Here is a 23,921-nt window from a genome sequence, read left to right as displayed (position 1 = left end):
TAAGGAAATCGGTGCTCAGAAATCAACTGGTGGATAAATCAGTTGGCCAATAAATGTAACTTATTCTACATGTATATAATGTAAACAGCACTGTCAGAGATGCAATAAGTTTATACAAGGTGTTGGAATGGTCTAATGATCAGACTGCTGCCAGTCCACATTGTTAGCGGGCCCCCCAACCAGATTTCACTTAGGGGCCCATGGAGGCTTGGACCGGCCCTGCCAGAGTTAAATAAGTATATTTCCTAAAAGTAGACATGAAGTAGATTATAAAAATAGCAGTTGACAGAGACGGCAGCATATACAAGACGAAGACAAAGACCGTTCCCATCCAAACCTGAGGAAATCTACAATGAAAAGCAACAATTATAAAATAGCAAAGGGGCAAAATGTCTAGGACCCAAACCAGAACCAACTTTTACCCTTGATGTTGCATCAAAATTATGCAATAGTGCCGTAAAAAGCCCATTTACTAATTATTACCCCATTGAATATCTTAGGATTTACATTTTGCCCCCTTGTATTTCCATTTTGTTGCTATAAATAAACTAATTTACTGTTATGTATGTAACCATTGCACAACACTATTTCTCACTATTTCATGCTTTTGTCATGCCTGACTTTCCATGTGTGAAATAGATTTGTCTTTCACAGGATACAACAGCATTTCATATTCACTTGAGTGGTCAACATGACTGGAAAAATATTTACTTTTAAAATAGATTAGTAGAATTTTCTATAATATATTCATAGTTTACTGTTAGGAAATATAGTTATATGGTTCATATAAATATTATCTACCAGAAGTGTGAAAGTGTCTTAGATTGATCAGGAGATATTTATTTTGCTTAATAAGAGTCAACTGGTCTTAACTGAGATTGCTGCTGGTTCCATCAATCCATCTCATCATCTTCAACTCGTCAGTGTGCTCCAGGTCTGCCAAGAGGGACGTGAACTTTCAGATTTCTCAACAACACTGGAGTTTGCACATTCCCTGTTCTAATTCAGATCTTGTGGCTCTTTGGAAATCATGCTGATAAACGTAATCAGCTGATCTGCCCAGTCAGCTCCTTCAAAGTAACTTCAGGACAGTACAGGATGTATTTTGACAGAGAGTACAGAGACAAACTCACCAACAGTCTCTTGTGAATGTTTAGACACCGGGTTCCAAAATGGGAGACGTTTGTTTCCGGAGTTTGATTTTCTACATTTGCTGTTATCTGTTTTGCCTTGCACTGCTTTGTTAGGCATCAAGGTACTTGCAGTTAGAACAGGACCAGAGATGCACCGATCCTGTACTGCTGTCTTTATCGGCCCAATGCAGAAAACAATTCTAGATCAGGTGTCTGTGACAATGTTTCCAATCCATAAGATCAGATCTATTCAGTCTATTCTATTTGCTGTGCTCTGAGCAGTCATCCTTTATGACTTACTTTACATTATATTTATAATTCCTAATTGCACTTTCCGAATCATTTGAAAGAAGATTAGTTGAAGTTTATTTTTACACTTTCAATTTATTATTTATTTTACTCGTAATTGCACTGACTGAACAACTTGAAGTTTTCTCGTTTTTGCATGTCTGACCAAGCTTCTGAAGCTGTTGATGTATTTCGGGTGTGCAGAGTTATCAAATAAATTTGTAATTGAGAACATTTATGTCTGTGCTTGAAAAAAAGAAACATTTTAGGTAAATTCAGCACTATTTTTTCGGTGTTGGATCGATGTTTGCCGATACTGAGCCTCAGATATCTGTATTGATATAAGAAGTGAAACAAGTGGATCGGTGCATCGGGACAGCAGATTTCCTGTCTCTGTGGAAACAAGTCAGCATCCTGAGAAAAATATTGTATGTTAATTCAGAAAATATGCACGCAAATTGGACTCAGCACACTCCTACATGTGTTTTCCTCCTATGGAAAGTTCAAATATTAGAAATATGAAGGATTATGAAAAATTAAATATCTGTTCTTTTTGTTGTTTTTTTTAAAAAGGTTTTCCCACAGAATGGGTTGATTCACAATATTAAATATGTAAAAAGAAATTAAAACCTTTTGGAGGCAGGTTTTTTTGTTGTTGTTGTTTTCCCCTCTGACTTATTCATTTGGTTCTGCAGTTCTGTCCAGTGTGCTGCTGCTTCGACAGAGTCAACAGAGTTCTGAAGGACTGGCCAAGTTTAATTAGTTCTGTTTCCAAGAAATTTGAGAAAATTGTCATGTATTTATGCAGATTTATTTGCAGTTACAGGGTGTTCAAAATGAGATTCCAGCAAAGATGCAAAGGCAGAAGAAACAAAAACTAATAATTAGCTTCATTAAAAAAATAACCATTAAGCTTAGTCTTTCTTCTCTATGATTAGAACTGGCACATCTCTCAGTTCTTTTAACAGTAGAATCAATTTTTACTTTAGAAGAGTTTTCTTTTTGTTTACAACCGATAATCTGAAAAATTGTGAATTTCTGACCCTTCCTGGAGTCTGGGTTATTTCTTATTTTATTTTGTGGAAGTTAAAACTTTTTACCCCATTTATCATCCATTCATCATCCCTCTGCTTATCCAGTCATTCATTCATCCCTTTATCATTATCCATTTATCATCCATACATTCCTTTTTTTATCCATCCAGCAAAATGTCCATCCACTCCTGTCATCCATTCATTTGAAATCCAACCAGCCATCCATCCATCTATCCATCTATTCCTTTATCATCCATCCATCTGTTCATTCATTAATTCATTCATCCCTTTACTGTTATCCATCAAAATATCTATCAATTTATTTGTCATCCATCCATTAGACATAACCTAATCAATTTGTGCCCATTTATTAATTTATCTTCCATACATCCATTCCTAGATTTCATCAATCCAAACATGTCTTTTCCATCCATCCATCCATCCATCCATCCATCCATCCATCCATCCATCCATCCATCCGTTTGCGGACACCGGCAGTGAGAGTGGGCCACTTAATAACTTTCAGCTGTCTAAGGTTGGAGTTGCATACCGTACAGAGGACGGTGTGCTGCTGCTGGTGGAGAAGGAGGAGAAAAAAGAAGAAGGAGAAGAGGAAAAGGAGGAGGAGGAGGGGGAAGAGACTGTAAACACGCTTGTAATAAAGAGGGTTTGGTAATATAAGACGCGGGGCTTAAATCTGCAAAAGCGCAGCGAGAGCAGAGCAACTCGGCGCGCTCCAATCACTCTGATTGTTTTTTCTTTCTTTCTTTTTGGGGTATCAAGATAGGAGAGAGAGAGACCGAGCCATGGACGGGTTGTGGAGGACCGAAAGAAGGACTGAAAGGGGTTACATTCAAGAGGCTTACGGGAGCGGAGAGATTCCCCCACGAGCAGCCGCGAGAGGAGGCGGCAGCGGCGGCTGCAGCTGGGGATCTGCGGCTCGGCGTCCTGGAGCCCGACGGCAGAGGACGCACACTTAATACCGACGGAGGGTGGGGGAGCCGGAGGGGGCGGTGGGGAGGTGAGAGGTTGGTGGTGGACGAGCGAGACAGGACGGAGAGGAGGAGGAGGTGGAGAGCGGGGTGACGGAGAGAGAGAGAGGGAGGAGGCGGCTCGGCGTCAGGGGGGAGAAGAATGCGTGACCACAGAGGGAAATATTTCTGCAGGTTGAAACTCGCCGCGTGGCTTGTACGAGCGGGGCCGGTGCGCGTGCGTGAATGGATGTGTGGAAGTTCGTGCAGATTTAAAGCAGTTCATTTGGACGAAGATTGAAACTCCATTTATGATAGTAACAAATCCAAAAAGTATTATTATTATTATTATTATTATTATTATTATTATTATTATTATTATTATTATTGAGGAAGTTCTGCTTCAGGGCCCCTCCTGGGCCGGTTTGTGCCCACCGGTTGTCATTTCGTACCCTTCTCCTTCTTCCATTTTGCACCCACAATCCAACCATTTTGTATTCATGTTTTTCATCGTTGCATCAGTTTAACTCTCTTTGTAGCTCAGAGTGTTTTCATGAATTATGGAGATAATTCATTAGAACAACGCGGACGTTTCGCAGCCACAGCCAAAAGATCCTGTTGCTCCAATCTGCTTAATTGCGTTTTAATTCCAAAAACTGAACACGTCTAATTATTCTCCCGATGCTTCTATAATAATCCATAATTTATGCCACTAAAGTCAGAGGAAGTGCACAAATGTGGTTAGAAGTTGGCGTGAATTTTTATCTCTCTTTTCTGTGTTATGGTCATTTTAAAGAGAATTTGCGTAACAAAGCAAATGGTCCAAACTAAATGGGTAAAAGATAAAGTAAAAAAAAGTGTGCACATTGTGTAAACATATTGACACATTTTTAAGGAGAAACTGGTACGAAATAGAAGGAGAAAAGGACGGGAGGGATCAGACCAGAACAACTCGGAGCGACAACCTGCTGGTAGATATTATTTAAATCTTAAATAATCAATTTTAAAAATCCTGCGGGAAGAACTGATGGTTAAAAGAAACGGGAAAGAACACTAAATATTTCGAGTAGTATGTAACGAGCAAATCTGCAAAACGTGACAGTAGCTGGACCAGAACCCAAATCAGACTTTTAGGATTCACATCAGCATTAGAACCTGTTCAGTTCAGTTCGTATGTAAGATGACAGTCTGGTTCTAATTCTTCCACAGCGTTTGCACGCAGAGTGGTTCTCCCACCTTCAGTGTTGTGGCAGGAGGTTAAGAGAGTGAATTTCCTGAAAACTTGCTTAAAAACTGCATCCTTTAAACTGGCCTGTGTCATCCTTGTTTTGTGCTTGTGGTTTAAAGGGGCCCATCGTGTTTTAAACAGCCTCTCTTCACACATCCGAGAGCGCTAACCTTGACCTCCCTCCATCTGTCGGTGACAAAGGACGCTTTTTGTTTTCTCCTCTTCTCCTCTGCCGAGATGCCCCTCGTTCCCCCTCCCCGGCCCCCCCTTCCTCCTCTGAACCAAACCCACTCACTCTCTTTCTCTCCCTCAAAACCGACGAGGGACCTTGAGCGAAACCCGCAGAGCCTCTCGGAATCGGGTAGCGGCGGCGCACAGAGCGACTCTCCCCGGTTCCATCATAAATCAGCCATGCAGAATGTGCCGAGGTACAGCGGCAGGAACTCTGCATGCCCGGAAGAAGCTGCGCGCCTCTGCATATCTTATATTTGATCTTAGAAACACACAGGCTGAGTTGGGAGCCGCATGCGAGTTGCGCTCAGGTGGAGGTGACACTGCAGTACCTTCTCTCTCCCTTATGTAGGCCACTTTATTCCTCCTGTTCAGCACTTTTACGCGCTTGTTTAGGCGGTTCAAGCCAGCACACGCGGCGCGCACACAGAGTGATGGAATGAACAGTGGAGGACTTTGATAAAGCTCCATGAATCCGTTAAGAAGGAGTGGTCACATGCGCCCCTTTCCCCTGCAACGCACGGCGGCCCCGGGGAAATTGGGGGACCAGAGGGGGGCGCATTTCAATATATGTAAATTACTTGGAGAGGTGGAGTGAGGAGGGGGTGGAGGGTGTTGGAGATACAGAGATAAATCAGTTCTGCACACAGTACACCCCCCACACGGTTTTATTCTGCGCTTCTTGTCATGGTCTTGGCTTTTCTCCATCAGACACCGCTTTTGTTGCTTTTGTCACTATTAACTCTGTGCGTAAAAATTCACCGCTAAATATTAACGGGGTGGCACAAACTAGCAATAACAAATAAAACAGTGACATTTATTTAAAAAAGAAAATAAACAGGCTCTAAAATCATGTGACAAGATAAATGTATAATGTTTAGATTCCTGGCAGTGAAAAGCCACGAAACGCTTTAAATTATATGATGCTGACTTTTTCACCTGAACAAAACCAAACCCAGAGTTACTTTATGTATATCTTTTGCTATTTTATTTTATTCTCATTAATTGTTTATTGGGTTTGTTTTGGTTTCAGTTGCTCTCATTTAGGGCAATTTTATGGAAGAACCTAAAAAAAAAAACGACGCAAATAATACTAAAAAGAAATAATAAAGTATCTTCTGGTTTCGGTTTTTATTTCCACAGAGAATTAACTCTATATCCCTCATAAATCTAATCCCTTTCCCTCTTCTCTTTGTGTGTGTGTGTGTGTGTGTGTGTGTGTGTGTGTGTGTGTGTGTGTGTGTGTGTGTGTGTGTGTGTGTGTGTGTGTGTGTGTGTGTGTGTGTGTGTGTGTTCATGTGGAGGAATTTCAATCCACCACATAAATACACTTTGCACATATACCTTCCCCACGGCCGCCACCAGCCTTCTATCCAAAGGGCTCAACTGTAACGAGAGCGCAGCGGGTGGATTTTTTTTCTTTTCTTTTCTTTTCTTTTTTTTTCCTTTTTGCGGAGCTCCATTATCACATCTGGGGATGTGCGCACACGGAGCGGAGTCGGGCCGGTGGTATTAGATGAAATCGGGCGGGATTACATGGTTATAGAGCAAATTATCTGAGCACCTCCAACATCCAGCACCACCCGTCCTACGTGCCTCCACCTCCCAGTGTGCCTCCAATCTCTGCTGCTGTTTGATGTGACGGCTGGCTCTGGAATCAGCGGAGTTGTCCGTCAAAATAAAGTAAGAAAAAAAACAAAAACAAAAAAACAGACGAGGTTTTGTGCGAGCCCAAAATCCAAAATAAAATGAATTTCACCTTGAAAAAAGTGTTTATGCCCCTTGAATCTCAATGATTTCATGTCCCAAACCTGCAGCGTCAAATAATAAAAATTTCGCAAACACTATAGCGCACAATAAGTAAATGGTAAAGGACATATGATTCTCTAGTTTGTCGTAAATTAAACATTTGAAAAGTGTGACGGGCATTTTAATTAAAACCCCTTGTCCTCTGATACCCCTAAATGTAACCCAATGTTTTCAGACATCACCTCGCTTTAACGGAGTCCAGCTGCGTGTCGGTACAAATCCAGCTGTTCTGGATGAAGGTCCCAGATGTTTGTCTGAGAGCATTAATGAAAAGCATCACGAAAACAAAGGAAGACAGGTCAGAGAAAAAGCTGTGTAGACGTTTAAAACAGGGTTAATAAGAAAAAAAAACATACATATATCCAAATCTTTACCTATCTCCCAGAGAAATGTTCTTCATTTTAAAACAGGATGGTGCAGTAGCAAACTTACCAAAACATGGCAGGTTAGAACAGACGTGAGTTGATCAGAAAAGCCACCAAAAGGTCTTTGATAACTATGAAGGAGCTGCAGATTCACAGATTTAGGTGGAAGAATCGATCTATTGTTAGCTGTGAAAACCAGTCTGCACTAAGAAGAAAACCATAGAATATCCTGCTTGCCTATTACCACGAGTTGCTTAGGAGACACAGAAAACATGTGGAATAAGGTACTCTGCTCTAAAGGTGAACTTTTTGGCCTTCATGCAACACTGTGTGATGGGCATCATTCAGTAGCACGGTGAGGGCGGGATCATGCTGAGGGGAGGCTTTATGTTCAACAGGAAAAGAGGAAACCAACTGGAGTTGTTGAAAGACGGATGGAGCTAAATACTGGAATCCTGGAAGAAAAACTGTTAGCAGTCACAAAACATTCAGGATGGAGTCAGAGCTTCACCTTCTAATGAAGCCCAAAACATACAGCCAACAAAATCATAAAACGGTGTAATCAGATCAGATTAATGGATTTATGAGAATACATGACAAGACCTAAACCTTGATTAGCACAAAAGTTCTCAATCCCTTCGGAGTTGAATTGAGTCGGTTTGCAAAGAAGAATCAGTCTTCATACAGCAAATATGAAATCCCCCAAAACAGTTAAAGCAGTAACTTAGGTTGCTCTACAAAGTATTGACTGTTTTTGCAAAACAATATTAAAACTGTCATTTTCAATTTACATTCCACTTTGTGTTGGTCCAGGAGCGAACAACCTCCCCAAATAAAGTACATTGGAGTTGCTTGTAACTGGAATTGGAAAGTTAGAAATGAATTGTTCCCAGAAAATACTAAATACAATGATTTTGGTCAGTGGACTTAATTAAAATTGAAAGTTTCCCCAAACTTCTTCCAACAGTAATAGCTGAACACAAACACAACACACAGCGAACACAAGCCACCACTGAGTTTCAATTTTTGAAACAGTGATGAGCCTCGTACACTTCGAGCTCTCCAAACGCGGACTCTAGCGCCCTCTTGTGTCCTGATGCTGCCAATGTAAAAGGAAACATGATTCTGTAGGCCTTTAGTCCACTGCAAAGGGCCCAAATGGTCAGATCGAGCCTCACGGAGGAAACAAAATATTCTGATTAGCAATTTGAGGAAACGAGTCTGATGTGTGAGAAAGAAAAGATTAAAACCGAGGGAAATAAAGGCCTGATCACCGAGACGCTATTTTCCTCTATAAGCTACAATGAAAGATAAAAAACAATTAGTGAATCTTTGTAAAATTAGACTTTTGTCGTGTTTTTTTAAAAACAAAAGTCCTTATGTAAATGGTATATAACAACACTAAGTTATAAGATTTATATAGAATACGTATTTTCATAGATCAGCCTATCATAATAAGGTATGTTATTTAAATATTTAGTTTTTATTTCCTCTATAATAAATTCATTATGATTACAACAATTACAATGAATCATAAATACAACAATGATGCATCATTGCAATTTTTATTATCTATAATAATACAAATAGTATAATAATCCATAATCTATTTCCCTTATGTTTTATTTCGCCTATTTCATGACTAATAGCCCATTAAAGCCAATGTATTCCAAGTTAACAGTCTTTTTCCATGCAGCCTAACTAATATCAGACATTGTCCGCCTGGTCGCTTCTAAGGATTATTAATCCGCAGAGTTATCAGAGTGTGCAAATAAAGTTAGACCCTATAAAGCTGCGGAAGGATCTCTTAGCGGGCCGTTCTGATGAGAGTTTAGTGATAAATCAAATATTTTAATGAATATCTGCGGAGACCAAAATGCGGGGAACAGAAAAAAAAAAAAAAAGTAGGAGGAAGGGGAGGGGGTGTGGGGTGCAAGGGGACAATGAAGGCCGGCCGTGTAATTAGATTAAGCGACGCGAGGGGAGGCAACTTTCTAATGGGCTCTGAGGCGCCGCAGCCAGAACCTTTCAGACCATTAACACGGAGCGAAGAGGAGGGAGGGAGGGGCCCGGGAGGGGCCCATAACACATCTAATCTGACATGACACCCCTCCTCTATCAGCCTGCCTGTTAACCAGCGCGCCAGGAGCGCTCCGGATCTCTAACTGCTAAAACTTGAGCCGTCACTGAGTTTCTGACAACATGTTATTAACATAAGTGCTCAATTATAGGCCTCATTTCTACTACTGAGCTACCGGGATCAGTATTACTCCTCACTCCTGACAAACTCTGAAGGAAAAAAAAAAAATCTGAGGCTAAGTGAATCATTTGAAGAGGGAGGGGGGTCAGGTCTTTGCAGAATGAGGCTAAAAAAAACCCGTGCATTTGAAGAATGATCCTCGGGAATGGAGGGGAAAAAAACAAGTTAGGAATGAGAAGAAAGTGAACGCTTTAAAGGGAAAGAAAGAGTGAGTTTATTGGAGCTCAGTTTTCAGTGAAGGAGACCCCGAGGGGAGTTTCAGCACTTCAGATTTATGAACTGCTGCATGTCCTCAAGCGGCCGTGTGGGACTTTTTTTACAGGAAGAAGGGGGAAAAAAACACAGGGATCCGTTTTGAAAAGCCTCAAAAGAATCTGGCTGGTGTTGGGAAAAAAATCAGCATGTTTAAAAAAATAAAAGAAAAACTGCTAAAAGTCCAGGAAATCTACAAAAAATAAAAAATAAAAATAAACAAGTGGAAACTGGAGGCTCTCAGTAACATTTATAGCTCTTTATAAATCATCAATTATTTTATTACACTTGACAATTAAAGGCTTTATTTTGAAGATAAAATCAAAATGAGACATCTCAGCATTTTGCATGTAAAAAGTGTGGAAAATAACTTAATTCAGACGAAGGATATATATAAATATATATATAAAACTTCTGACGAAGGAACATTGTTATCTTAAGCCACTAAATACAAAAAAAATAAAATGTGCAAAACTAATTACCATCTTTTTCATTCTGTTTTGGAGCAATAAATCAACTGTTCTGTTTTATTTATGCGGCAAGGTCGATGCTTTTATTTTGGTGTACTTTTTTTATTCACTCCCAGAAATGTTTTGCTCCATAAATATTTCACTACATTTCAGTTCTTCTTTCATTCACCACAAGAGGGCACTAATACACCAAAACATTTCAAACTTGGAAATCTTTAGAGCTGATTTTATCCGCTTTTTGTGGCGACTTGGCGGATCATCCGGACGCGTGATGAAGGTCTGATTGCACTGGATTAATTTATGTGTTTTTGTGTGTAAATATAAGAAAATAAAGGGCATTTATTGTATTTACATGCATAATAAAAATCAATTGACGTTATTAGTCAATTTCTTCCTTTCACTATCCAAGTGATTGGTTTTACCTTGTATTCTGTTCATGCAATGTTGGTTTTCTGTTGCCTCAAACTTTTTCAGCTATGCAATGAAATTCGATAAAACAAAGCAAAACACTGACAACTAGAACTGATGCTCCTTTTATTTCAGCAGATTCAAAAAAACAAACAAAAAAAGGAACTTTGGAATTCAAGCCGGAGTCGAGCTTGTTGAGGCGTCGCCTGGTTTGGGAACCTCAAGGTCTTGTCTTTGCTTTACGCAGATGATGCGGCTCTGTTTCCGTCTTCAATATGTGACCTTCACCTCTCACAGCAAAGGTTCACTGGTGTGTGTGAAGCAGCCAGAATGACGCTCATCTCATCTCTTTCAACCTTTATCATTTTAGTTTTTATATCAATGTGGTCTAAGATTAATGGCTGTCATCTCCATTCACAACTCAAGATGCTGTGATTCAGGAGGATAGAAGTTGGATCGAGTTCAAACTGAAATCAGCAAACAAACAAAAAATATCTGAATAAAAACCATCTATTTCAGTTTAATAGTGAACTTTTCCACTCTTCTACGTCTCCTTTTAGTGTTTCAAGAGTCACTGGCACCTTTAAACACTCAGCCTGTAATGGATACCAAGAGAGAGGCTACCTGAGCATTAACAGTTAAGGAAAAACTGAAAATGAAGGAAAAACCGTAAATCAGAAGAAACAGGCAAGAGGGCTATAAGTATTTTAAAACACACAAGAGGTAACACTTTCCTTTACACAGAGTAAAATCTGTTGGTGGCCTGGTGCAGATCCATTCCTTTCAGCTGTTCTTGAAAATAGGAAAGGCAATAAAACGTGGTATTTAGGCAAAGGCAACAGAAAATGGATGCTCACCAAAACTTGTAAAGATCAACAGCCGGATAAGTAATTAAAAGATTTAAAACAACTAAACAGTTACCAACTTAGGCTGAGGAAGCAAGATTATCATTGCATGCCAACCAATTATTTGAGGTGAGAAAAAAAAACCATTTTTTATCCAAACATCACACATGTAAACATGTCTCTTTTGGCCAGTTCAGGTTTGGAACTCGCATTATTCTTAATGTATCCAGCAAATATTAGTGGTAGGTTTGCCTTAAACAAAGTATAAATATGTGGAAAAGCAGCTCAAATTCACTGTTAAGGAGGATCTATGATGCCCTGCTCCTCTTCCAAAGAAACTGAAAACATTGATATTATAAAATTTGACATACCACGATATCTTTAGAAACAATAAGATATGATCAAATAAACATGTATATAAACTCTACCTTTTCTCAGTCGACAAATCAAAATCCTGGAGAAAATCAGCTGGTTGATCTGAACTGAAGAGGGCAAAAGAGAAAACACGACAATCTGGAGACTGTCAGAGATCCCTCTGTCGGTTCTCTCCAATCCTGCAAAAAGTTACAGAAAACTCAATGTGGTCACAGTAGCAAAACAGAATATGCAATAATGTTGGAATAAGAAATGTACTCTGCTTTTTACAAATCTGTACAGATGCCAACATTGACAAAAAACATCAGAATGTAACAAAATCAACCTGATAACATGTAAAATTATCTCTGCTGCTTCTCAATAGCTTGAGACGCCGATGATTAAAGAAGGCCAGGCTCTTCTTCCACACAGTCTTTTATTTGTAAATAATAAAAATGAACTCTTGAATATAAAACATACACATCAGTAGAGCCACATCTGTTATACAAACAAGAACTGTTGCAGTGAATACTTTGTCTTTCATCAAGAATCGTGGTTTGGGAACCATGGGCTGTAAACAATCAGTATTCCTGAAGTAATACTGACAAAGGAAAGGGCAGTCGGCCACACCGCCAAGGATGAACGAAAACGTCTGCAAAATATGTCTGCAAAACTAGATTTCTCATCGGTTCAGAAGTCCATTCAAGACCATAGTCAGAAAACAGGGAAGGGGGTGATTTAAGATAATTGGGTCTACTTCTTTTTTTATCATATTTTTTTTTTATTTCTCCTGCAAACGGATCCAGAATAAAGGCCTATTACCACCCCCTTGTGGCTCAGCACCGCTCAGCGGCTCAAGCACCAGAAGTAAATTCCTCTCAACAAAACCAGGGAATGTTTGTGTGTCTGCGATGTTTGATCTGATCGGATCCTTAGTTCAAGTCGCTTGTTCTGATTAGTATGTGCAGTCAGATACACTCTTTTATATTCATATAGCTATATCTTTATAATTTCTGTCAAACTCATAATGATACTTCATATACATTTAGCTGTTACACACATTCTATATCTCTGCCTCTAGCCCCGACTGTCTGAAACTAGTTTAGATGCCTACAGGGGCTCAAGAATGCTCAGTACTACAGAACAGCACTGTTGTTGTTCATTGGGTTGGAGGAAAAGAAAAAAAGAAAAACTCAACAAAGACGATTTTCCCGGAGACTGTCTCGTGTAAATATTTCGACCCAGCGCGGTAGGCGTGGCCTGAGTGCAGCTGATCCCGCCCCCCCAAATCCTCGCCGCGCTTCTTATTGGTCCGCTCCTGTCGGGGACGGGGATGGCTTGGCTTTTCTCTGTATTCATATTCAGTACGAGCAAACTGTACAAGAACATGCAACATACAAGCTGGCCTAAAAGTATGTGGAACTAACACACATAGTCTAGTCTTTTTTTTATTATTGTTTTTTTTTTTTTTTCCTTTTCGGCTTTTGTTTTTTGAGAATTGCTTCGGTTCAGTTTTAGTCTCGTCTTTCAACTTCACAAAAAAAGGTAGAGAACAACGTAAAAAAAAAAAAAAAAAAAAAAAAAAACAGAACGAACGGAAATGAAAGAAACGTGCATGCAGCTTGGGGCCAGGCCGGGCGGGGCAGGGGGATTGGGGCGGGGTGGCGTCCCCCGAGTCATGCTGCTCCCTCCACCAGGGGGTGGAGTTGGTGGGCAGGGGGGTAAAGAGGGAGGAGAGTTTGTTGGATGGGTGAAAAAGGCAAGTTCGAGCTGGAGTGACCGTTTTGTTCGGCACTGCTCGCAAAACCAAACGTACAAATATACAGAGGGAGTCTGCACCTAGTGGTACCAATCTGAACTGCAGGTGAAACCCAAACAGTAATGACGGCTGGAAATGAAAAGGGGATAAATTATTTGGCCAATGTTTTCTCTTACAGACCGAAAACTCTCTATGAGTCTTCCTGAACGAATGAGTCAAGCTTTTCTTCTTGTGCTTCTTTTCATTTTTAATAACATGCGAATGTGCTGCCTCTCCCAAACGATTACCATTCTGTGTCAAACTGCAGCCCCTAAAGTTAAGATCCGCAGAGTCAACAAGCAACCTCTGCAAACAGTTGCATGAAACTCCAACAGTTTGCTTCTCTTAAGACGGAAGATAACGCAGTGCTCTGATTGGCTGCGGAGCACCACCTTGACAGGATGCTCCTGCAAAGACCGCGCTTGAAATCAGGGAGAAACAAAAGAAAAGATAAGGTTGGACAGAAACCTCCACAGCTCAGAGAAGAAAACAAAGAAGGCAAAGACGCTGAAAACAAAAGATGGAAGAAGGAGGAGGAAAGGGGAAGGTGTGAGACGTGATTGTCAGACTCCAGCTAAGCATTTGATTGGCTAGTTCTGTCTCTCCCTCTCTCGTTTCTCTCTCTTGTTCCCTGGCTCTCCGTCTGGTTTCTCGTTGATTCCCCCGAGGGCGTCTCCCCGGTGGCGAACTCGGGCTGCATCTGCGCCCTCTGCTCAGGCGTGGTCCAGCAGCTGTGGTCCATTCTCTGATCGTGTCAGGACTGTTTTGGGGTGAGCGTTCGCCACTTGGTCACTAGGACCGAACGCCGGGCGGTGGTCCTGAGTCCAGCGACGTCTGAGACGCCAGCCGCGTGAGCGGAGCTAATGTAGGGTCCACCAGTGAGGACGGTGGAAACAGTTTGTACCAGCCAATCACCGTGCTTGAGAGGTCCAGCTCCTCCAGCAGGATCTGTGCTACACCCATGAAACATTTGTGGTCCAATCGTCCATAGTCGCCCCACACTATCACCTGAACAGAGAGGCGCAGAGTCAGAAAAAGCTGAACACACACACACATTAAAAAACACAGAGTGATAGAATCAGCCTGTTGTAGGTTAACACCTACAAGAGGCCAGAAACACAATTTTCCAATTGCTGTGTTTAGATTTAATAAGGAATGCAATTAAAATGATACGTAAATAAGTTTGTTCATGTGATAAATCATTAAAAAACATGCTGTGCTACCGTCTTCCTACCACTTCCTGTTGTCTTCCTCATCTTTTCTACCTGTAATAATTGTTGATCACATGACTTGTATGATGTGAAAAAGTATTTCTGTTGCAGTTTCGCAAAATACTGCCAGAAAAAAAAACACCTCATTCCAGCGCAACAACTTTTTACAGATTTTTTTTTAAATGGTCGAATTTCCATTAAGCAAATTTATTCTATTTTAAGGTCCAAGGAAACGCAGCTAATCTAAAGCTAATAAATCACCAACTTATAAGAATATTTCACTCCACAATATACAGTTTTTATTGAATCTTTATGAGAGAGAGCAACAACAAGTGTAAAAATGTTTGAGGGGTGTGAATCATTTTGCAAAGTAGTAAAAGTGCAAAATGTATCACTGACATTAAAACATTAAATTCTAAAAAACAAAATAATTTTATAAGTAAAGAATCAGTTAGATTGAAGAGAAATTAAGGCAGCTTTGGAGATTCTTGAAGTAAATCTACGACAACATCGACCGTTACCTGAAGCACTTTGCCCTGAGGACTTTCTTCAAAGAGCAAGTGCTGCTGGTAGAGCGGCTCCAGGGTCTTGCGTGCAATCTTGGTTTTCTTTTTGGCTTTACATGTTCCGTTTTCCAGCAGGTAGACCTTGACGTAAGGAGCTGGGCAGAATGAAACAAGCAAAAAGAAAAAGAAGTTAGGAGGGAGAAAAGATGAGCAGAGGCAAGCTGCATCAGCCTGAATTTTAGAGTTATTGTTACCTGGGAGGGATTTGGAGCCTGGTTTAGAGGTAAGGCCTCGCGCCCTGATCACCTCGACCTCCAGCTGACCTTTCTTATTCATCAACCCGATCTGAACATCACCTGTTGAGGAGTAGCAGATACAGACAAACTCTTCCAAAAACTGCTTATGAAGTCCTGTCACTAAGACTCTCTTGGAGACCCTCTTGCTGCAGTCAGACCCTGACTCACCCATTGCAGGCGTCGCCAACGTTTGGCGGCCAACCAGCTGACCGGGACCCAATCCGTCCAGGAAGTCGCTGAACTGGCTGTCGGCTCCCAATCGCATCCCTGAGAAGATCAAACTGAAACATGCAAACAGGATTTATCCACCAGGTCCAACTGTCAAACACGACATTTTAACGATTAAAATTCAAAGTTTTACTACAAATCTATGGCAGTCAGGATTTAAACATGGAACCTGAGAAGAAGCAAAGAAGAAAGAATGAAAAAGAGATAGGACAACAGGAAAGAAGGGAATGAAACAAGGAAAGAAAAAAGGAAGAATGACTAAAGGAAATGCAGTCAGAGGGACGGTCATAGAAGAGGGAAAAGACAAGAAAGGAAAAATACAAAAAATAAAGACATAAGAACACATGGGAGGATCAAAGAGAACAACAACAATGGATGCAAGGAAAGATGATATGAAGACAAAAGGATAGAAGAACAAAGGTGGGATAAAAGAAGGAGGCAGCTGACCAAAAAAAACATAGATAAGAAAGGGAGAAACAAAAGAAAAGGAATGTAGGAATAAAAGAAGGAAGGATGTAAATAAGGAAAAAAGGAAGGAAAAGAGAAGGAAAGAAAGAACAAAGATAGGAAGGAAATACAGAAGGCAATATGAGGAAAAGAGGAACGGAACGAAGAAAAGAAATATCAACAAAAGGAAAGGTACAGACTCTAGAAAAGGGGAGGTGTTTAAAGTCCAGAACAAAATAATTTTCCTGATTAATAATTTCTTCTCCAGACTAATGCTGAAATCAATTATTTTTTTCAGATTGTGTCAGAAAAGTCGAAAAAAGTTCAGAAATTTATATCAGAATTTTCAAAAATGTTGCTACTTTGTGACTTTGTGTGTGTGTGTGTGTGTGTGTGTGTGTGTGCGTGTGTGTGTGTGTGTGTATGGGCGTGCATGCGGACGTACTTCCCCTCAGAGCTGTAGCTGTTCATGCTGCCATCAGTGGACTCCCTGCTGGCCTGGCGGTTCATGGCTGATCCTCCTCGGGGAAACTCCACCGCCATCCCGGTCTCCACGCTCCTCTGGATGGTGCTGCTACCCGCCTTGCTGACCTTTTTCCCTGTCGGCGCCTCTGTGGCAAACACAGAGAGAAGCTTTTAATCCGGGAGCGTCTTTACACTTAGACTCGCATCAGTTATCAGGCCTCTGGCCACATCCGGCCAACACCAAACCAAACATGTGTTTCCACCCAGCAGAAACCCAACAAAGGTTTAGGCATTAACAGCTCCTTTTTTTTTATAACTTTATTACAGAAATGCATTTGAAAAAGCCTGATAACTTGAGGCTGAGCTTTTCTTCAGGCAGACTAGCCCATGCAAAAAAATTCCCCTCGTGACCTCACCAACACAGAAAAAGTCTTTGAATCATTTCCTTCTTCCCTTTTGTTAACTTTATTGATAAGGTCACTGAATGGAGATTAAAAAAAGAAAACTAAAACAGGGGCTCAGTCATTCCAGATGGATGCTTAGCAGGAATAAATAAATAAAGGGGTGGGGGAAAAAAAATTGTTGGGGAAAAAAAGTTCACTTAAAAAAATCTGCTTTCAAGTCTCTCGGATTTAGTTAGTATTTCAATCCAAAAAGATCAGATTGAATTGACTCAAGTTTAACTCTTGTACAGAACATTGCAAAGGTATTTACACCCTGTGACCTTTGTCATTTTTTCATTAAAACTATACAAACAATAATGTATGCTATTGGGTTTTTATGAGGTAGACAAAAACAAAGTGCAAGAAAAATGACAGATCCATCCATTTTCTAACCTACTTATTTAAACTGGGTCAATGAGAGAGAGGTGGGATACACCCTGGACACAAGTTTTTCAAAAGTAAATCCTTGCAAAATTTTAAATTTCACATTACATGTATATACTATGTGCGTTTTGTCTGCCACATAAAATCTCAAAGTGAAATGTGGTCATGACAAAAGATGAGGAAGATCGACGCGTGTGAATACTTTTAAAAGACTGGAGAACAGAACGGAGATGCGAGAGGAGGATGGGCTAAGGGAGCGTGCCAGAGACAGAGACCAGGAGGTTCTTTCTAGGTACATATCAGCTTTTGCAAGTGCTCAATGTTTCCATGGCTATCTTTGTTTACACGCTTTGTTAATAACACTAAGTCAATAACGTCTAACACCCACACTGAAAAAACACAAAATCTTAGTTATTTGGGTCTAGTTTCTAGTGCAAACATCTTAATAAACTTTAAATGAGACAAGACCAACTTAAAAGTAACTCTTTAGCTAAAGGCTTGTTTTAGGTCAATATTCCTTCATATTGATGATAAAGTACTTGCTCTAATTGGCAGATTACTTCACTCATAAGACATTTTGCCTTTGTATACTGTGCTAAAAAGTTACTTGTAAGTCAGTTTTGTCTTATTTCAAGTGTACTAAGATATTTGCACTAGAAACTACACCAAAGCTAATTGATAAGACTTTATGTTTTTACAGTGCATTTCCAGGAAGTCTCAGAAAAAACTGATTTTATTTCAATTTCTAAATGTCCATTGCATGCACCATGGGACTATGCTGTATTTATGATGATCTTATAAACCCCAAGTTCCCATAAACATCATCCCATCTCAGCTACTACTTCTACTCAACTATTTCTAAACTTCCTGTGGTTGGACTTCCTTCCTTTTGCTTTACCTTTCTGTCTGTCCGCCGCCTTACCCGCTGCCTCTGAAATAACACAGAACAACAACAAGAGCAATAAACAACAACACTCCAACAGTTATTTGGGTTTTTCCTTGTGATTTGGTGACCACTCTCATCATCCTTTAATTGACAAAAAATAATGCTTTAAAAGAAAGGAGAATAACTTGTTTTTAATAACGTGTTGACATTGATCATCTTTGAATCTACATTTGTTTAAAAATGGCCTCAAAAAAACGTCCTTTTCTTGTACAAATCAACGACATTACATCTGTACCAAGTTCTTCAAACGTTCACATTGTCATGCAGCTGCACTCAATCCTGATTACTAAACAGAAGTTCATAATCCTTGGCAAGTCAAATTAAAACAAGGAGATGAAACTGGAGAACCCTCATTTCCATCTCCTGATTTGCTTTTCGTCTTACCTGTCGGGCTGAGCTGTGAAGTACTCCGGCTCCGTCTCGACGGCAGGATGGCAACGACCCGTTGGCTCAGACTGGAGCGCCGTTTCTTGATCCCGCTGCCCAGACTCCCGAGGGCCGTATCCGACTGGCTGCCGTCGGCGTGCTCCATGCCGTAGATCTCACCGCTCACGCTGGTGCTCTTCAGCATGTGGCGGCCCGACGCACGAAGAGCTCGACTGATGGGTGACATTTCAGAAACAGACAGGGTTCCTACACCTTGACCAACTAAATTCAACTTTGAAAATAAAAGAAATACTAATGAACTAAAAATGACCGTTTCAATTCACTATCATATCATGCCATTTATTAATCTTATTGATAATATCTCATGATGGTAATTTAGATTCTGCTGCAGGAAGAAAGTAAATGAAATCTAGCAAAATATTAAGTTTCAAAATGTCTCTCTAACACACCTATTCTATCTGACTGGTCTGAGAACAAAACACTAATTTAAAAAAAAATCCCCCAATTTTGATAATACTGTTTGACATGAAACATAAGCCAACATTTATTTCAGTTACACAGATCAATAAGCTATTGAGCCACAAGGAACAATGAATATTTATTGCAGTAAAACAATCAAAATGAATCGTGTTAAGGTAAAGTACCTTGCGGCTCAAATTAAAAGCTTAAACAAATATACAAAGAAGATAAAAAAAAAACACTATGGAAAATGTTTTCTCTAAGTTTTCTGATTTTTAGCAAATAGAAATAACTGTGGTAATTGCATCAGACCTAAAACAAGAAAAGTTTAATCTGAATTAACTTCAGACAGTGAGAAAAAAAAAATTCTTTTCATTGGACATATGAAAATATTTGGTGTGAACTGTAAATAAAACTTTCCAAAATTAGGTATTTAATCAAATATTATATTGTATTTCATTACACATTGTACAGTTTGAGTAGGATGCACTAATAAGGACTGTATACAGAAATCAATCACTATAAACTATGAAAATACCTGACTGAAATGAAAGGATTAAAATCAAGTCAAACTTTATTTATACATCACATTTCCAACAGCCTCAGCTGACCAGACTGCTTCACAACAAACAAAAAAAAAATGATCAAACAGAAAATAAAATTAAAAACACCAAAAACTAATAATATGAATATATGAATAAAAACCAAAACAATACTTAATTTCAGCTGCAGCATTTTCTTCCCCCCTTTACATTTTCTCTTTAATTGGTGCTGAATAGATGTGTTTTCAGTCTGGACTTAAACTGACTGAGAAAGCTTAAAAAGGAGGCTGTTCCTCAGTCTGGGTGGATTTCAAGCACTTATCCAAACCCTGGTTGAATAGGTTGATGGCCAAGTATGTCGGTGTGTGTATGCGTACCTGAAACGTCCCCGGGGTCTCTCCGACTGGATGGACATGTAGCTGGTGCTACTGATGCGAGAGGCACTGCTGGTTCGAGAGATGGCTGACACGTCACTGACATCACTGTCTGAGGACTTATGGGAAACATTTTCACTGCTTCTCCGCTGGTCCTTGTAGAGCTGCAGGACGAACGCATTAAAGGAGGCAAAGAAATATTCCAAACTTCAGATACAAGGGGAAAAGTGATGTTAAATTGTGACAATTCTGATCTGACAAGCTGACTGATGTAAAGGCAGAATTTAGTTTGAAAAAAAAATGCTCTTTTAGTTTGATACAAGAACTTAAATTAGGATAGAAACCAACTATGCTAATGCTAAACGTTTCATCAGCTATTATATATTTTTAACAGGGTGTTCAAAGTGCGATTCTAGGGACATTTGCAAAATGATTTTGAGAAGCAATTAACCCCAATTCAAGAAGGGTATGAATTTGTTTTTTTCAACTTAGATGTTTATTGCACATAAAGGTAAAAATTATTTATGAGGTAAAGTTTTCACTGGTCTTTCAAAAAAAAAAAGGAATTTCCAAACTAACAAAGAATTCATCTTTTATGAACCATAGTTAGTTTTTTTTTTACTTAAAATTTTCTTTGGGAGTAAACAGGATTATATTTCTTAAACTTGTCTTGAAAAGCAAGAGATAACTAATAGTTGTTTGTGTCAAAAAGTTTGGATACAACAAATTTAAGGCAAAATATAAGGCTGATTATCAATATAAACAAACATAATTTTAAGTAGCCACCAGACCTGCCAGATTCAGAGGTACCTCTGCATGAACATTTAAACTACAGCCAATTTTCACTTTGAAAATAACAGCCATTTTTAATACAGCAGCCACAAAAGTGATTTATTCTACACACAGAATACATTTATGGAGATGCTACTTCCATTTACTCTTGAACTATTTTACACTGAGCCTCAGGTCAAACAGAATTCTGGCAGCAGTGGCACTCCATAAACAAACAGGGAATGACAGAAGTCACATCTCTGTATCTCAATTTGCAATTTAAATGAGTGAGTCTACCAATAGTGCTTCAAAATGTAAGAAAATCTAAGCTGGGCTGCAAATAGAAGCATTTAAACTTTTTCCCATTTTACACAAACCAGCACATCGACTCCTTTACCATATCGCTACCGTTTAGGATCTCAGAATGCCAGCTGTGTGGAATATGAGAGTATCTTCACACCTACAGTGAAGCACAACAAAACAGAAACTACTGACCTCTCGTTTGTTCTTGAGGGCTCGGTCCAAGTCCTGTTGGCTGGAGGTAGTGGCAGCTGAAACCCGGTTAGAATGAACCCTCATCTGGAGCTGACGAACACGCTCCTCTGCTACAAGGGCTGCATGGGCAGAAAACACAAAAAAATTATTAACTGCTATTGAACTATATAGTTCAACGTTATCCTTTTCCCCCCTACTTCTTAAGGGTGACATTGACACTGCAGGAGTATTGATAATTCTTGAACTTTTCCAAACTTTTCTACCTTTTTAGAAAGTATTTAAGGCTTAGCATTCCAAATGAGTGAATATTTGAAGAAAAAAAAACATTTTTGATTATATTCTCATCAAAAACAAACCTGGAGTGTTGCTTTGACTCTTTTACACATGTTTGGTGAACTTAAAAGTGTATCACAGGCCACGTTGGGGGAAGAAGGTGCTTGGATCAGATGAGACCAAAATGAAGCTTTTCACCGGACAGAAAACTAAATCTGAGCAAACTACACCAATGTTTTCTTGGTCGAACTGAGATATTGCAGCGCGTCTTTTCTCGTACCTTGTTCTACAGAGCTGCTCTGAGGTGGAAGCTGTGGGAGCTGCCTCACTCTCCGTGCCGCCGAGGAAAGAGATGCACCACTGTGCAAATGGCCCCTAACGTAAAGCCACACGAGAGTCACAGCAGACAGGGAGACAAAGAAAGAGTAGAAGAATGAATACAGGCCACGATGATAAAAAGGAGGAAAGTTGAGGAAAAGTTATGCAGTCTAGGCAGAGGAGTAGCAGAAAAACAGAAAACTAGGTAAAAATCCCAACAATGCAGCTGCAGGTAAGAGATAAAATAAACAAAACAAGAAAAACACTTTTGTCAACACCATCATCTTCACAATGGAAAAGGTGAAGCTTGTTCATGAGTTGGGGGGGAGAAACAACACCAAAACATTTACAAAACCAGACATACAAACAAGAATGTCCACAAAAAGACAGAAAAACAACAGCAGCAACATCCATCCCCTCGTTAGAAAATTTCAGACCAGTTCTCTTTCAGATAACACGTCTCCGCTCACAGCAGGCCAACCGAGCCTCAAGAACCTTGCAGCATGGCGCCCAGCACTGTGGCTCAAACTTTACGGTCAGTCAGTAGTGCACAATCACACAAATGCCATACAAACCCTGCAATCTTTAAGCAGCAGCATGCAAAACAAGAATGGAACGGAGAAAAAGAAGAAGAAAAAATAATAATGCTTAAAAATGTTGAATGAGATCGTATGTAAAGTTTTGTAATGAGGTTTAAAAACAATAGCCACACAGTGACATACACAGCACTCAAGAGTTTACATGAAAAAGCCCAAGTCTCCTAAAATTACACTTTGTACTCAATCCATGAGGTTTTATGGGAATGCTTTGAATGAGCAATAAAAAGTAAAGACATAAGTTTTGTTAAAATGACAAAACATAGGTGAATAGAAGATAAAATTTTAAACCAGGCTCTTACATAATTTGACAACACCACAATTTTTTGACCATATAGACAATGTCTGTACATTTTCCTTTTCATTTAAGATCAGTCTTGTACTCCATGCTTTTTACAGAATGTTCAAAAACTTTGGCTGCTTTTTCACCAAAAAATGAAAAAATAAATAATTGTTGCATTTCCACATAACTCACAAAAGGTTACAAATCTCAAATAGTTTCAAAGAGTATTTTCGAACAGAAGGTAATGCCTTGTTGCTGAAATATGTCATACAAATAAACTTGATTAATTGAATACATGACACAAAAATATTTTAGATTTCTATAGTATGTCATCTTGTATTTTACTTGAATTTCCCATAAATAGCAAAGACAGCAGACGTCTAGACTCTAGAGGAAAACTTAGACTGGGCCTACCTTCAGCTGTCTGACACATAGCTTCGTATTTACCTCTAAAATACTTCAATAATGAATTGAACTTCACTGTTTAACTTCTATGATCAAAGTAAAATGTATGTAATTGACTTTATATATGTTGCATGATCAAGTTTAATTTCATTCTTTTTTGTAAAGTGAAATTAAAATAGTTGCAAATTGGCATTGAAGTGAATAAACTGAAATGATTTACAAGTCAAATAAACCAGCAGTACAGGCTTGACATCTGAACTTATTCATCCAGGTCACCACTTCCACTCAGAAAAGACAGAAAGTGTCCCAGCCACCTCCAGAAGTTGCTTGTTTCAAACTGGTGGTGCTGTTGGAGGGGTGGGCTCGTCCTGTCTCTGACCATTTCTGACATGTGCTGAATCCACAGTACATGTCTTACCTGCCGCTGTCAGACCGCTTCCTGCCGAGAGTCTGACATTCAGGGGCACCCAGGGTCCGAAGCTGCCTGGGGAATGGCAGACGAGCAAAGGAAACAACACAAAAAAGAATAAAAACATGAACGGATGGATGTGTGGATGGGAGAAAGATTTAAAGATCTGTCCAGCCTGAAGCAGAGACATGTTGTGATGGATTGTGTGTTGGAAGGAATAAAGTTGTCACATAATCA

At 39.6% G+C, this 23,921-nt stretch overlaps 1 protein-coding gene across 5 annotated transcripts in view; it reads right to left on the bottom strand.

Moving 5' to 3' along the window:
• Positions 1-13,222: 13,222 nt before the first annotated feature.
• The window catches only part of LOC129359553 (regulating synaptic membrane exocytosis protein 1-like), a 69,290-nt gene continuing 58,591 nt past the window's right edge, over positions 13,223-23,921 (bottom strand). For 2 of the 5 annotated variants that reach the window (XM_055029195.1, XM_055029196.1), the window contains 11 exons: positions 23,694-23,759; positions 21,954-22,048; positions 21,401-21,519; positions 20,138-20,298; positions 18,757-18,971; positions 18,325-18,357; positions 16,580-16,745; positions 15,628-15,740; positions 15,418-15,519; positions 15,179-15,318; positions 13,223-14,454 (listed from right to left, as the gene is read on the bottom strand). In XM_055029195.1, coding sequence (XP_054885170.1) covers positions 14,239-14,454; positions 15,179-15,318; positions 15,418-15,519; positions 15,628-15,740; positions 16,580-16,745; positions 18,325-18,357; positions 18,757-18,971; positions 20,138-20,298; positions 21,401-21,519; positions 21,954-22,048; positions 23,694-23,759 — 1,426 coding nt within the window. In that variant the 3' untranslated portion in view covers positions 13,223-14,238. Of the gene's footprint in view, positions 14,455-15,178; positions 15,319-15,417; positions 15,520-15,627; positions 15,741-16,579; positions 16,746-18,279; positions 18,358-18,756; positions 18,972-20,137; positions 20,299-21,400; positions 21,520-21,953; positions 22,049-23,693; positions 23,760-23,921 lie in introns of all 5 variants that reach the window. The other 3 variants (XM_055029191.1, XM_055029193.1, XM_055029194.1) reach the window with 2 other exon arrangements.

The sequence above is a fragment of the Poeciliopsis prolifica genome, unplaced genomic scaffold (genome assembly GCF_027474105.1).
Source record: "Poeciliopsis prolifica strain line A6 unplaced genomic scaffold, Auburn_PproV2 SCAFFOLD005, whole genome shotgun sequence".
Taxonomy (NCBI): domain Eukaryota; kingdom Metazoa; phylum Chordata; class Actinopteri; order Cyprinodontiformes; family Poeciliidae; genus Poeciliopsis; species Poeciliopsis prolifica.
Note: the sequence above shows the minus strand (reverse complement) of the source record. Positions and strands in the feature narration are given on the sequence as shown.